Source organism: Heterodontus francisci, chromosome 8, assembly GCF_036365525.1.
Source record: "Heterodontus francisci isolate sHetFra1 chromosome 8, sHetFra1.hap1, whole genome shotgun sequence".
NCBI classification, from domain to species: Eukaryota; Metazoa; Chordata; class Chondrichthyes; order Heterodontiformes; family Heterodontidae; genus Heterodontus; species Heterodontus francisci.
Genome location: NC_090378.1, coordinates 27,260,762 through 27,274,627, shown reverse-complemented (window position 1 = coordinate 27,274,627; position 13,866 = coordinate 27,260,762). Strand labels below are relative to the sequence as shown.

The following is a 13,866-nucleotide window of genomic DNA, read 5'->3' as shown; positions in this document are numbered from 1 at the left end:
ATCATTTTCATTCTTTTGGTTCATGATGGATACTAGGCTTCAATCAAATCATATAGCTTGAATTGAATTGAACTGTTGGGATATTGGAATTTAGTTACTACAGGTCCGATATCCAAAATCTGGTACCCTTGGGACCAAGACCGTTTCCTTAGTTTCACTTAGTTCCTCTGTAACTATAGGAGAAACTGATACTTTTGATCTAGCCAAATCATTTACTAGGAGTAGATCAATTCTCTTTACTGGTAAACTGTGGACAACACCTACAGTTACTATCTAAGATATTAAGTCACTCTCTAGAAGTATTTTATACAAAGGTACAGGTATATACTCCCCGCCAATTCCATTATCTAAAGCTTTAGCATTCATGATGCTCTCTGGTGGAAACCTCATATCTTTCCCCAGCAAGAGGGTTTGGGTTGCTCATGTGTCCCTGAGTATAATGATAGGTTTTCCTGCCTCACTTAAAGGAAACGGAGTATTTCTCCCCTTTGACAAAAATTCATTATAACTCTCAGGTATTTTATTCTTAACCTCTGCACTCCGTTTAGTTTTAGTATCTGGTTTCACATTCACAGCTATCGTTAAAGCTATAGCCTGGTCTGCTATACTCTCAGTTAGAGTCTTTTCCTCTGCACTAGCTTTGCGTACCCCAACAAGCCCCATGGGTTTACCTCGCAATTTCCAGCTCTCTGAACGAAGATGACCCATTTTGTTGCAGTGATAACACTTTGGCTTGAGAACCTCACTTCTACCCTCAGCACCTTCCTTTCTGACCTGAGGAGGTGATCCTGGGGCATTCCCAGGCTGTTCCTTCTTGTCCCCAGCTACTTGCCCTCCTTTCACTCTCCCACTTTCTATCCTTCTCGGGTTTATGGGGATGACGGACAAAATAGGTTGGTTTATTCACAAGCTCAAAAACATCAGCAATCTCTGCTGCTGTCTGAGCTTTCAAAACTTTCAGGTTATCTATATGAGTTCTCACTACTAAAGGAATGGAGTTTTTAAACTCTCCCAAGCGAATCAATTCTCGAAGGTTCTCATCTCATATGCGGTTTCTATCTTTAATGCCCATATCCAATGGTAGAAATTCATTTGCTTCACCTTCTCAAATTCTAAATGTGTCTGCCCAGACAATCTCCATAAGTTCCTAAACTTCTAACGCTAAGCTTCAGGGACTAACTCATACGCAGCAAGAATAGCATTTTTTGCCATCTCGTAATCTGAAGAAGCCTCTTCAGAAAGCATGGTATAAGCTTCATGAGCTCTGCCTACCAACCTGCCCTGCATAAGCAAAGTCCATCTTTCTTTCGGCCATTTCATCTGTTTGGCTATTCTTTCAAAAGATGTGAAAAATGCCTCGACGTCCCTTTCCTCGAACTTAGGAACAGCCTGTATAAATTTAAACAACTTCTTGCTGGGTCCTGATCTAACTTCAGATTCTTCCTGACCTGACTTTTCCCGGGATTCAGGACTACCTTTTTGTCTTGGTTCCATCTCTTTTAACTTAAATTCCCTCTCTTCTCTTTCTCTCCGTAATGCTCTCTCTTTCTCCTTTTCCTCTTTTTCAATTCAGGTTTTCTTAATTCTTTTTCAGTCTCAAGTTTTCTCGTTTCTAACTGAATCCTAGCCAATACCACCGTATCGCTCTCGGAGCTACTACCTGCTTGTCTCTCGCATTCCCTTTCTTGTTCCTCGCATTCCCCTTCAGCTTCATCATCATCATCTTCTTCTACCAATTCCAGATGTTCGGCCATTATATCAATTATCTCTGCTTTTTTGGCATCTGATTTCAATTCCAAACCGAATTTCGCTGCTAATTCTTTTAATTTGTTCTTAGTTAAAGTCATCAAGTCACTCAGAGAAACATTCTGCTTTCCCAAAATCTCTGCTATAACCACTAATGCCATTACAATGGTATTCTTCTTCTTTGGCCTCCTTGTCTCGAGAGACAATGGGTAAGCACCTAGAGGTGGTCAGTGATTTGTGAAGCAGCGCCTCGAGTGGCTATAAAGGCCAATTCTCGAGTGACAGACTCTTCTACAGGTGCTACAGATAAAATTGGTTGTCGGGGCTGTTACACAGTTGGCTCTCCTCTTGTGCTTCTGTCTTTTTTCCTGCCAACTGCTAAGTCTCTTCGATTCGCCACTCTTTAGCCCCGCCTTTATGGCTGTCCGCCAGCTCTGGCGATCGCTAGCAACTGACTCCCACGACTTGTGATCAATGTCACAGGACTTCATATCGCGTTTGCACACATCTTTAAAGTGGAGACATGAACGGCCGGTGGGTCTGATACCAGTGACGAGCTCGCTGTACAATGTGTCCTTGGGGATCCTGCCATCTTCCATGCTGCTCACATGGCCAAGCCATTTCAAGCATCACTGGCTCAGTAGGGTGTATATGCTGGGGATGTTGGCCGCCTCGAGGACTTCTACGTTCGAGATACGGTCCTGCCACCTGATGCCAAGGATTCTCTGGAGGCAGCGAAGATGGAATGAATTGAGACGTTGCGCTTGGCTGACATATGTTATCCAGGCCTTGCTGCCGTAGAGCAAGGTACCGAGGACACAGGCTTGATACACTCGGACCTTCCGTGTCAGTGCGCCATTTTCCCACACTCTCTTGGCCAGTCTGGACATAGCAGCGGACGCCTTTCCCATGCGCTTGTTGATTTCTGCATCAAGAGACAGATTACTGGTGATAGTTGAGCCTAGGTAGGTGAACTCTTGAACCACATCCAGAGTGTGGTCGCCGATATTGATGGATGGAGCATTTCTGACGTCCTGTCCCATGATGTTCGTTTTCTTGAGGCTGATGGTTAGGCCAAATTCGTTGCAGGCAGCCGCAGTCCTGTCGATGAGTCTCTGCAGACATTCTTCTGTGTGGGATATTAATGCAGCATCGTCAGCAAAGAGGAGTTCCCTCTTTGGTCAAGTACTTTGGTCTTCGTTCTTAGGCGGGCAAGGTTGAACAACCTGCCATCTGATCTTGTGTGGAGGAAAATTCCTTTTTCTGAAGACTTGAACGCATGTGAGAGCAACAGGGAGAAGAAGATCCCAAACAGTGTAGGTGCGAGAACACAGCTCTGTTTCACACCACTCAGGATAGGAAAGGGGTCTGATGAGGCGCCGCTATGCTGAATTGTGCCTTTCATATTGTCATGTACAGACTGTACCTTATTATACAAGAGGCCTGGTTCTTTTATTTTCTTTGTAATTGGTATCAGATTTAGAACCCAACAATCGAGTTTCCAATTGCTATGATCCCAGATGCGAGAGAAATTAAATATGATGCCAAAAGCAAGATCCCAATTTCAATATGTTATCTCAGAAACGAGTAATTAATATGATTCCACATGCAAGCCCTCCAAATTAGGCTGATTCTGATCCCAGACATGAACCACTGAATTAAATATGATTCAACTGCGAGCGAGCCCCCAATTAATATGTGATTCAAAGAAAGCCAATTAATATATTACAACCGACCGCTCCAGTCAAAGCCCCCAATCAAAATATACGATTCTGATTGTGATGGGAGAAATGCACTGTTAATTCAATCCTGTCCCTCCACAGATCGCCTAACATATCATTTTAAACTTTCCAAATTAAAGAAAGACCCAGCCAAATTGTACCATCTATTAACCCCCGAATGAGGCTAACCAAACCTGGTGTCTTTAAATCAACAAATTAACTGTTTAATTAGAAAAACTCAATTTTTAAACACTACTAATTTATAAACAATATTTAAAATAGAACAAAATAGAACCTTTGCAGATTTACGCTCCTGCCGGATGTGGAACAGTCCAAGGTTGCTTGAAGTCCTCACAGCCATCCAATGGGGGAAAAAAGGTTCTTCTGCAATAATCTAATTCAGAAGTCGAAATTGTTGCTCCTTCTCCAGTGATAAATTTCAACAATGAACAACTTGCATATGCTTTTTAATGAATCAATTTGGCTTTAGAATTTTTGAGGGATAAAAGATTGTCACAGTCTAACCTCCCTTCCTTCAGTTTAAATTATCAGAGATCTCTGTTTTGTCTTGACTTTTTAGAATTTTGAGAGAGAATAATAAATAAACAGACCAAATTCTCTTCCTTCAGTTTAAGTGGTCTGAGAGCGCTCCTTTCAGGTGCTAACACACAGATGTCTGTCTGTTTCCTCAGTTAGAACAGTCTGTCTCAACTAAAGAGCCAGTTCAAAAGATAATTGCAATATTGTATATCCGGTCCTTGGTCTCTGAATGGCTGTTGCCCGGTCACCAGAATGCATTCTTTGAAGCTGGTTGGTTCCCTCTCCGTATGGTTGTATCTAATGGCAACAAAAATGCACTTTCTCTAACTCCTGAGGCTTGCTGGTTCTTAAAGCAGTACGGCTCCTTTTCCAGCCTTAAAGGCACACCACATTCTTCCTGAAAAAAAACTACAGGATCATAACAATATTCTTATGAAAGTGCTTCTTGTTTGTTAAATTTTTTTTGAGAACTCCTACTTAAATTGTGGAAATTGATTCATTTTGGAAGGCTGAAGATTTCATAGATACTGGACTTTGTTTTGTTGTTGTAAGTTCACTGAAAGGACACTTGCAATGTTGTGTTTGAAAACAACCTTTACTGGATATCACATGCCTTAAGATAAATAAACAACAGACACCTTGGTGACTTGGGGGAGATGTTTATAGAGAAGTGACATGTCAAGATTTATGATGATCAGGAGGTGGTTTCGCTTCTCAGGTATTGTTTTGGTTCAGTTGGAGTGTGGACAGTATTGAAAAGCAGTTGGTTTTGTAGCCTGCTGAAAAAGAAACCCTCAGATCATCTTTCCTGCACTAGTGTAAGAGACCCAGAGAAATCTCCTCTTTCTCTACCTCTTTGAAAATACTCTGTGACTCCAAAGTGTGATAACTGAAACCCCTGATGCCACATTTCTCCTGGAAAGCCTATCAGACTATTTCTCAACATCTCCAGAATGAACTGCTTCTGAAAAGATTCCAGTGACCCATGTCTGTATACCTGGACACCAGACCAAAAGGGACAACTGATATCCTTCCATATCTTCTCTTTTTTCCTTCAAGAATTAGCAAATATTTGGCCAAAGTATTCCTTTTTATGTCTTTATTTTTGTAAAAGACCTCTGCAGAGAATTTCTTATTTTTTCTTCCTGTGTGTGTGGGTTTGGGGGGGAAGTGTTTAAAAAAAGGGAACTTTCATATTTCAATCTGTGTGTTAACGCTTTGCTTCGTTACTGGATAAGTCATGTTTTATAATAACTGATAATTTTGTTGTTTATTAAAGAAATCTGGTTGGTGTATTTTACTCTGGGATAAAGAGTAGAGCATATGATTGATGTATCGGAAACTGGGTAAACATTTAAAATATATGTTGTGACCTGTAGAGAAGTGGAACTAGAACAGACAGTGCACTCCTCCCACCTCGGTCATCATAACAATATTGAATAAAATGATACACATTGTACTTTCAAAATCAAAAGATGCATTATTTTTACACTTGTACAAATGCTGCTACAAGTTTTTCAGAGGTGTAAAACACCCGATTTCTTGTTTTACAATTACTGCATCTACAGAATGCTGCACAGATGCTGGCTTTCAGAAGTAAACAACAGTCTAAAAATGCAATTAAAACCATATTTGATTAATGGTGTTTGATTTAAGTTTGAGTTAAAACCTAAATGTAATCATAGACATCAGAAACACTTAGTCAACCTTAAAACAGCATGTGACAGCAGCTCCCAATTATGTGTCTTGCATACAAATTAGGTTACATCAAATATTTATATGTATAACCTCTAACATCTTTATTATTCAGAATGTATCTTTTTAAAATTTTTTTACATCACCCAGCAGATCACATTGTTTTGGGTGGGGTGGGGTGGGGTGTGTATATATTATGATACACAAGTTATCGCAATTGTGTGGGACAGACTGGAAGGACCAGACTGTCTTTACCAAAATTCCATCTGATTCCTTGTGGCATGCCTGGGTAATTTATTTGTGCGCTACCCCTTTTAATTTTTTTTGTGTGGCTGCATATGTGCAGTAATTTAAAGGGGCCGACTTGTGAGCAGCCTGCACGGGGTCTTTCGGGTTGCTGCCATTGTTTGTATGTTCATATTGCACAGATATGCATTTTTGATGGCGATGTAGTAAAGAGAGGAAGGTTGGAAAGAGACAACTAGTATCTCATATGGAATAATTTATCAACTATTTGCAATTAGCTTTTTCAAACTTGCTGCGAAGAAAAATTAGCCCATCTTTGAACTTCTGTAGTTTAATTTTGTTCATTTTTAACTGAATGCGATACATTAACTTAAAATAGTTGATTGAGTTGATTGACTGAGTCAATCCCCTACAAATAGTAATAAAAAATAGGGCATAAAACATCAATTTGCTTTATGATAAAAAATTAACATAAATTAGTAAGCTTTTAGCCTGATTAATTTTGTAAACAAATGTATTTGACCTGCAATACGATCCAAAGTGGAAAGACACTTGACACTCGCAGAGGGACCAATAATGCAATGGAAAGCACATAAAGGATTGTGGCTATTTGAGCCCTGTGTTATTCGGACACAGAGGCTTCAAATCTACTTCACATTCCATGTACAGTGCACATGACAATGCAGGCAAGATACATTTTGTGCATTGAGTGCCTATGCCCAGATCATGTGCAACATTCACAAAGTCCCAAGTTCCATGCTAATGAGATAGAAATCCCACTTGCACCTGAACAGTGCAACAGATGCTCTGTTCTGTTTTGAAATGGAAGCTTAAAATTGTCAAAAATATATTTCTTAGTGGCTCTCTTCTGCACACAGGGCCACCCTTACTGCAGGACTTCCTTCTGCATGGACTTCAATGTGCAGTCTGTGAATTGGGCTATCCTTCCTAGAACCATTTAAACAAAACGTAAATGCAATTTTAAGTGCAGCCAGAAGCCCTTGAATGGCTGCTGGCATCCAATAACCCTGTGTCCATGACCTCACCAATTTCCCAGCACATCTCATGCTACATATTGAGAGCGCCATCTAATTATTTGAATTAGTCAACCTCATGTTGTGGGATGAAAGCTGCTGCAGCTCCACAGGTGAGGCCAGCACTTGGTGCTCATTATTCACCACATAAAATTATAGAAGTATAGGCAAGCTAATATATACTAAAATAGCACATCTGTGGTTATTAAGGTAACATGAGAGAACTAAAGTAGAAAATTATGTTAAGATAGAAAAGAATATTAAAAGAAATGTCAAATATTTCTATGAACACAGCAAGCAAGTAAAGAAGGAAAGGATGGGGCCAAAGGATGACATCTTATTAAGTGACCAAGGAATAGGGAATGTGCAAAATGAATTCTTCTGCTTTGTGTTCATGAGGGAGACCATGGGCATTCTCCCTGTGAAAAAATTGAATTTCAAGAGGAGGGGTAGAGAATGGGAATGAGAGGAGGTATTAAAAGGAATAGAAATTTCAGTTAAAGCTTTTGCTGATAGACTGAGGAAATTAAAGGAAAACGAGGCACCAGGGCTGTATGTAATTCATCCAAGAGTATTTAAAGAATTGGCCAGCAAAGCTGGTCACATCCATGCCACGATCCTTAGGAAATCACTAGAAATGGAAGTAGTGCTCGAGGTTTAAAAAGGAGCTAATGCATCATCAATCTTTAAGAAGAGACATTACTAAAATCCAGAAAACTACAGGTAAAATGACAAATCTTGTTAACAATGGAAATTCCATGGGTATGATACTTCGATTTCAGCCAGGCTTTTGATACTGTGCCACACAAGCAATAATTCCACACAGTAGGAAGGCATGCAATAGGAGGCAATGTATTGAGGGGGTTTGAAAATTAGCTAAATCAGAGGGCTGAATTTTACTAGCCCTCCGATATCGGGGGTCGTGGCGGGGAGGCCCAGAAAAATTCTCCGGGTGAAGCCCACCACGACCCCCGACCCCGGGAAGGCCCTGCTGAATTTTACCGGCGGCGGCAAGGACTCGCTGTGGCCTACCCACCCCCCCACGTCGATATTCTGGCCGGAACTCCCGCACCATTGGAACTCCGTTTGGAGTTCCGAGGCGTGACATGAATGGGGAGGGGAAATTAGTGAAAATTTCAGGGCGGGATGGGTGGGTGGTTAGTGGGGGAAAAAAGCTCCGATTGGTTATGGGGATGGTGGGAAGGGGTTGAGGGTGAAAGGTGCTGAAATGGGGGGGGGGGGGTGAAAGTTCGTCATTTAAAAAATTGGTTTACCGGGGGGGGGGATAAGTTATTTTATTTATTGAGAATGCAGTTGGGGGCGTGAGAAGGCATTGAAAGTTTCACTAAAATTTTATTTTTCTTTTCAGTGCAGCGGCACCTTTAAAAATTTCAATCTACCTGAAGGGCTTGAAGCCCTTTAAAAATGGCGCCGGACGCCGTTGCCGGGGACGGAGCGGCCGTCCCCTCTATGTCATCAGGGGCGGCTGCTCCGCCCCCTTCATTTAAATATCGTGGGGACTCAGCGGTGGCCGCTCCACATGGGCGGACCGCAACTTCAGAATGCACTGCTGCAATTTGCAGTGCGCTAGTAAAATTCAGACCTGAAAGGAAAAGGGTTGTGTGAATGGAGGTGCATTGACAAGGCAAAGTGGACTGATTGCTGTATACAAAGAATATAAATGATTTGGAGCTGGGGTACAAAATAAAGGGCTGGATTTTCCCTGGATGGTGGAGACGGAGTTGAAAGTTGGGCTGGGAAAATGGCGGATGGCGGGCGGGATTCCATGTCAGGAAGGCTCCCCAATGCATTCCCACCTCCCGTGGGCTTTCCCAGGGGAAAAAAGGGAACTGAGTGGGCTACCCGTTCCTTGGAGGTCAGCAGCCAATTAGGGTAAGGCCCCACTTGGGGGCCATCTTGCATTGCACCAGTATTTACTCACCATCGTAGTGCCACACCGCATCCCCCCCCCCTGCCCCCCTGCTGTATGTGGAGGCCACCAGCTCTATTGAGGCAGCCTCCCGGCAGTAAGCCGGGGACCCGTTGGAGTGGAGGCTCCATGCCCCAATGACAGGCTGCGGAAATGAATGGTCGTAACTGCGTCCGTCACTAATATCCTGTGGAGGGTTTTCCCTCCCGCCCCACCAGTTTTGGGCCTCTTTATTTGATGATTTAATTGCAGGCAACTGATGACACTTCCATGTTGAGGTGTCTATGTGCTCACCTGACTGCCTCAACAGCACCCACCTCTCCCACTGGGGCTGCTGGCCTGACATCGCTTAAGGCCTGCTGATTGGGCTTGCAGCTTCAGGAAACCACCCGCCGTCCTTAATAGCCTGGCCAGCGCAGAGGTGACTGATGAGGAGGCTGACTCCCAGAAGGCTATAGCAGTGGGCCGCTGATGACATGACCCCAATATGGGCCCGATGTCGGACTGCCGACATCCGTCAGAAAAAATCCAACCCAAAAACTCTAAATTTATAGATTACACTAAATTTTAGTGGTGGGGAAGGCAAAAGCAAAAAGATCTGGTTAGGTGGTTGGTCAATGGCAAATGGCATTTAATATGAACAAATGCAAGGTTATGAGACTAAGAAAGGGAAATTTAAAAAATGGGAGAACAAACTAAATGGTTTTAAGATGCAAGTCAACACACACCAGGGATCAGGGATAAAATCAACAGTGTAGTGTGGTTCAGTAGTAAGGAAAGTTAACCAGATCTTGGGATATATAGCCAGCAGGTTAGATCACAAATCCCAGCAGATGCTAATGAGTCTGTACAAGGCATTGCCATAGATAAACCTGGAATACAATGTTCAATGCTAGTCACCATACAGTAGCAAGGATATCCAGGCATTGGAGGCAATGCGAAAAAGGACAACTAAAACAAATCACTTCACACATCTAAGCTATGAGGAGGGTTTGAAGATCGCTGAGATTGTTTGCTTTGGAGACGAGAAGGCTCAGGGGAGAGGCAGTTCAAATAATCAGGATTCTTAAAAGAAAATAAATAAATTGAATTCTGATAATTTGCACAAAATTGGCCCAAGGTTGGTTTGATTCATTATTCAACATCCTCAGTAAGGATCTTTCCCCCAATAGCTAAAATAGTATATCTGAAAATATATATTGTAAGCAAATAAAAGTAACTGTATACACAATGTTAACATAAACTGTGTTCTTACAGATATGCAGTGCTGTTCAGAATCAGGACTTCACATTAATTGATGACTACTGCACAGGATTGAAGGCGCTGTTGTATTTAAAAAGCATTGAGGAGCTGCAGAACTGGGATGGACAGAGCCCACCAACAATGTCTCACCAGAAAGGAAAACCTGTACCTAAAATTCCTGGTATAATTGGACAGGTATGAATCTTTATTCATCCTTCCTTCCTTTCTTTCTCTCTCATTTTCTCTTTCTCTTTGTCTCTGACTCCACTGGGAGGTCAGGGACACTTCCAGTGTCCAGGGCGAACACATGCGCAGGAAGTGTCTCCAGCTGCAGCTACTCGAAATCCGCATTTCAAATCTGGAGCAACGGCTGAGAACACTGTGGATCATCCGCGAGGCTGAGATCATCGTGGATAGTGCGTACAGGGAGGTGGTCACACCGCAGATAAAGACTGCTCAGGCAGAAAGGGAATGAGTGACCGCCAGGCAGAGTAGAAGAACCTGGCAGGTGGTGCAGGAGTCCCCTGGGTCCCTCTCCCTATCTCACAGATTTTCCGCTTTGGATGCTGTTGGAAGAGATAGTTTCTCAGGGGAATGCAGCAAGAGCCAAGTCTGTGGCACCATGGGTGGCTCAGCTGCACAAGAGGGTAGAAAGAAGAGTGGGAGAGCTATAGTGATAGGAGATTCTATTATAAGGGATACAGATAGGCATTTCTTTTTTTATATTCATTCATGGGATGTGGGCGACGCTGGCCAGGCCAGTATTTATTGCCCATCCCTAATTGCCCTTGAGAAGGTGGTGGTGAGCTGCCTTCTTGAACCGCTGCAGTCCATTTGGGGTAGGTATACCCACAGTGCTGTTAGGAAGGGAGTTCCAGGATTTTGGCCGCAAACATGACTCCAGGATGGTATGTTGCCTCCCTGGTGCTAGGGTCAAGGATGTCACAGAGCGGCTGCAGCACTTTCTGAAGGGGGAGGGTGAACAGTCAGAGGTCGTGTTCAGTCACATTGGTACCAACGATACAGGGAGAAAGAGGGATGAGGTCCTGCAACAAGAATTTAGGGAGTAGGTAGCAGATTAAAAAGCAGATTGTAATCTCTGGATTACTCCCGGTGCCACGTGCTAGTTAGTATAGGAATAGGAGGATAGAGCAGATCAATGCATGGCTGAAGAAATGGTGCAGGAGGGAGGGCTTTAGATTCCTGGATCATTGGGTCTGTTTCTGCCGAAGGTAGGACCTGTACAAGTTGGACGGGTTGCACCTGAACCAGAACGGAACCAAGATCCTTGCTGGGAGGTTTGCTAGTGCTGTTGAGGGGGGTTTAAACTAATTTGGCAGGAGGATGGGATACAGAGTGGAGGTACAGTAGGGGGTGATTCACAGTCAAATATAGAAGAGAAAATGAGTCAGTCTGAAAGGCAGAGAAAATATAGACCTGTTAAGGCTTAAGTGAATAATGCAAGGCTGCATTGCATCTATTTTAACGCAAGGAGTCTTACTAGTAAGGTAGATGAATTGAAGACATTGATTAACACTTGGGAATATGATATTATTGCTATCACAGAAACATGGTTGAGGGAAGGGCAGGACTGGCAGCTCAATATTCCAGGGTATAGAATCTTCAGGCGTGACAGGGGAGGGGGTAAAAGAGGAGGTGGCATTGCACTGTTGATCAAGGAGTTAATTACTGCAGTAAGGAGGGATGATATCTTAGAAGGTTCCTCCAATGAGGCCATATGGGTGGAACTTAAAAACAAAAAGGGGGCAATCACTTTGCTGGGAGTCTACTACAGGCCTCCAAACAGTCAGGGAGAGATAGAGGAGCAGATATGAAGGCAAATCTCAGGGAGGTGTAAAAATAATAGGGTATTAATAGTAGGGGATTTCAACTTCCCTAGTATTAACTGGGATAGTCTCAGTGCAAATGGCTTAAAGGAGGTGTAATTCTTAAAGTGAATACAGGAGAGCTTTTTGAGCCAGCACGTTGAAAACCTTCCAAGAGAAAGGGCGGTGCTGGACCTAATCCTAGGGAATGAAGCCGGACAAGTGGTAGAAGTGTCAGTGGGGAAGCATTTCAGGGATAGTCAACATAACTCTAAGATTTAAGGTAGTTATGGAAAAGGACAAAGAGGAACCGGAAATAAAGGTACTGAATTGGGGGAAGGCCGATTTCAGTATGATAAAACAGGATCTGGCCAAAGTGGACTGGGAGCAGCTACTTGTAGGAAAGTCTACATCAGACCAGTGGGAGTCATTCAAAAAGGAAATAGTGAGAGTTCAGGACCAACATGTTCCTGTAAAGGTGAAGGGTAGGACCAACAAGTCCAGGGAACCCTGGATGTCAAGGGATATAGAGGATTGGATAAGGGGAAAAAAGGAGGCTTATGGCAGATTCAGAGTGCTGAAACCAGCGGAGGCCCGAGAGGAGTATAGAAAGTGTAGGGGGGGGTACTTCAAAAAGTAATTAGGAGAGCAAAGAGGGGGCATGAAAAAACATTGGCGGGCAAGATAAAGGAAAATCCCAAGGCATTTTATAACTATATTAAGGGCAAGAGGATAACCAGGAAAAGAGTAGGGCCCATTGGGGACCAAAGTGGCAATCTGTATGTGGAGCTGGAGGACATGGGTGAGGTTTTAAATGATTACTTTTCATTTGTGTTCACTATGGAGAAGGATGATGTAGGTGTAGAGATCAGGGAGAGGGATTGTGATATACATGAACAAATTAGCTTTGAAAGGGAGGAAGTATTAGCTGTTTTCACAGGCTTAAAAGTGGTTAAATCTCCAGGCCCAGATGAGATGTATCCCAGGTTGTTATGTGAGGCAAGGGAGGAGATAGCAGTGACTCTGACACACATTTTCAAATCCTCTCTGGCCACAGGAGAGGTACCAGAGGACTGGAGGACAGAGAATGTGGTACCATTATTCAAGAAGGGTAGCAAGGATCAACCAGGTAATTACAGGCCAGTGAGTCTAACATCTGTGGTAGGGAAACTATTGGAAAAAATTCTGAGGGACAGGATTAATCTCCACTTGAAGAGGCAGGGATTAATCAAGGATAGTCAGTATGGCTTTGTCAGGGGGAGATCATGCCAAACAAACATGATTGAATTTTTTGAGGAGGTGACCAGATGCGGAGATGAGGGTAAAGCAGTTGATGTAGTCTACACAGGATAATAAAAACAAGAAATGCTGGAAGCACTCAGCAGGTCTGGCAGCATCTGTGGAGAGAGAATCAGAGTTAACGTTTCAGGTCAGTGACCCTTCTTCAGAACTACATGTCTACATGGGAGATTGGTCAAAAAGATAAGAGCCCATGGGATCCAGGGGAATTTGGCAAATTGGATCCAAAATTGGCGTAGTGGCAGGAGACAGAGGTTGATGGTCGAGGGTTGTTTTTGTGAGTGGAAGCCTGTGACCAGTGGTGTACCGCAGGGATCAATGCTGGGCCCCTTGCTGTTTGTAGTGTACGTTAATGATTCAGACGTGAATATAGGAGGTATGATCAGTAAGTTTGCAGATGACATGAAAACTGGTGGTGTCGTAAATAGTGAGGAGGTAACCCTTAGATTACAGGACGATATAGATGGGCTGGTAAGATGGGCAGAGCAGTGGCAAATGGAATTTAATCTTGAGAAGTGTGTGGTGATGCATTTTGGGAGGACTAACAAGGCAAGGGAATATACAATGGATGGTAGGACCCTAGGAAG

The 13,866-nt window shown here is 43.2% G+C and overlaps 1 protein-coding gene across 2 annotated transcripts in view; it reads left to right on the top strand.

The window, feature by feature from the left end:
- Positions 1–13,866, top strand: part of LOC137372719 (dihydropyrimidine dehydrogenase [NADP(+)]-like) — an 823,566-nt gene that overhangs the window by 719,301 nt on the left and 90,399 nt on the right. The window contains exon 20 of one of the 2 annotated variants that reach the window (XM_068036859.1): positions 10,170–10,349. The exons of the other annotated variant lie outside the window; for it this stretch is intronic. Within the exon in view, the coding sequence (XP_067892960.1) occupies positions 10,170–10,349 (180 nt within the window). The remainder of the gene's footprint in view (positions 1–10,169; positions 10,350–13,866) is intronic. 2 annotated transcript variants of the gene reach the window in all.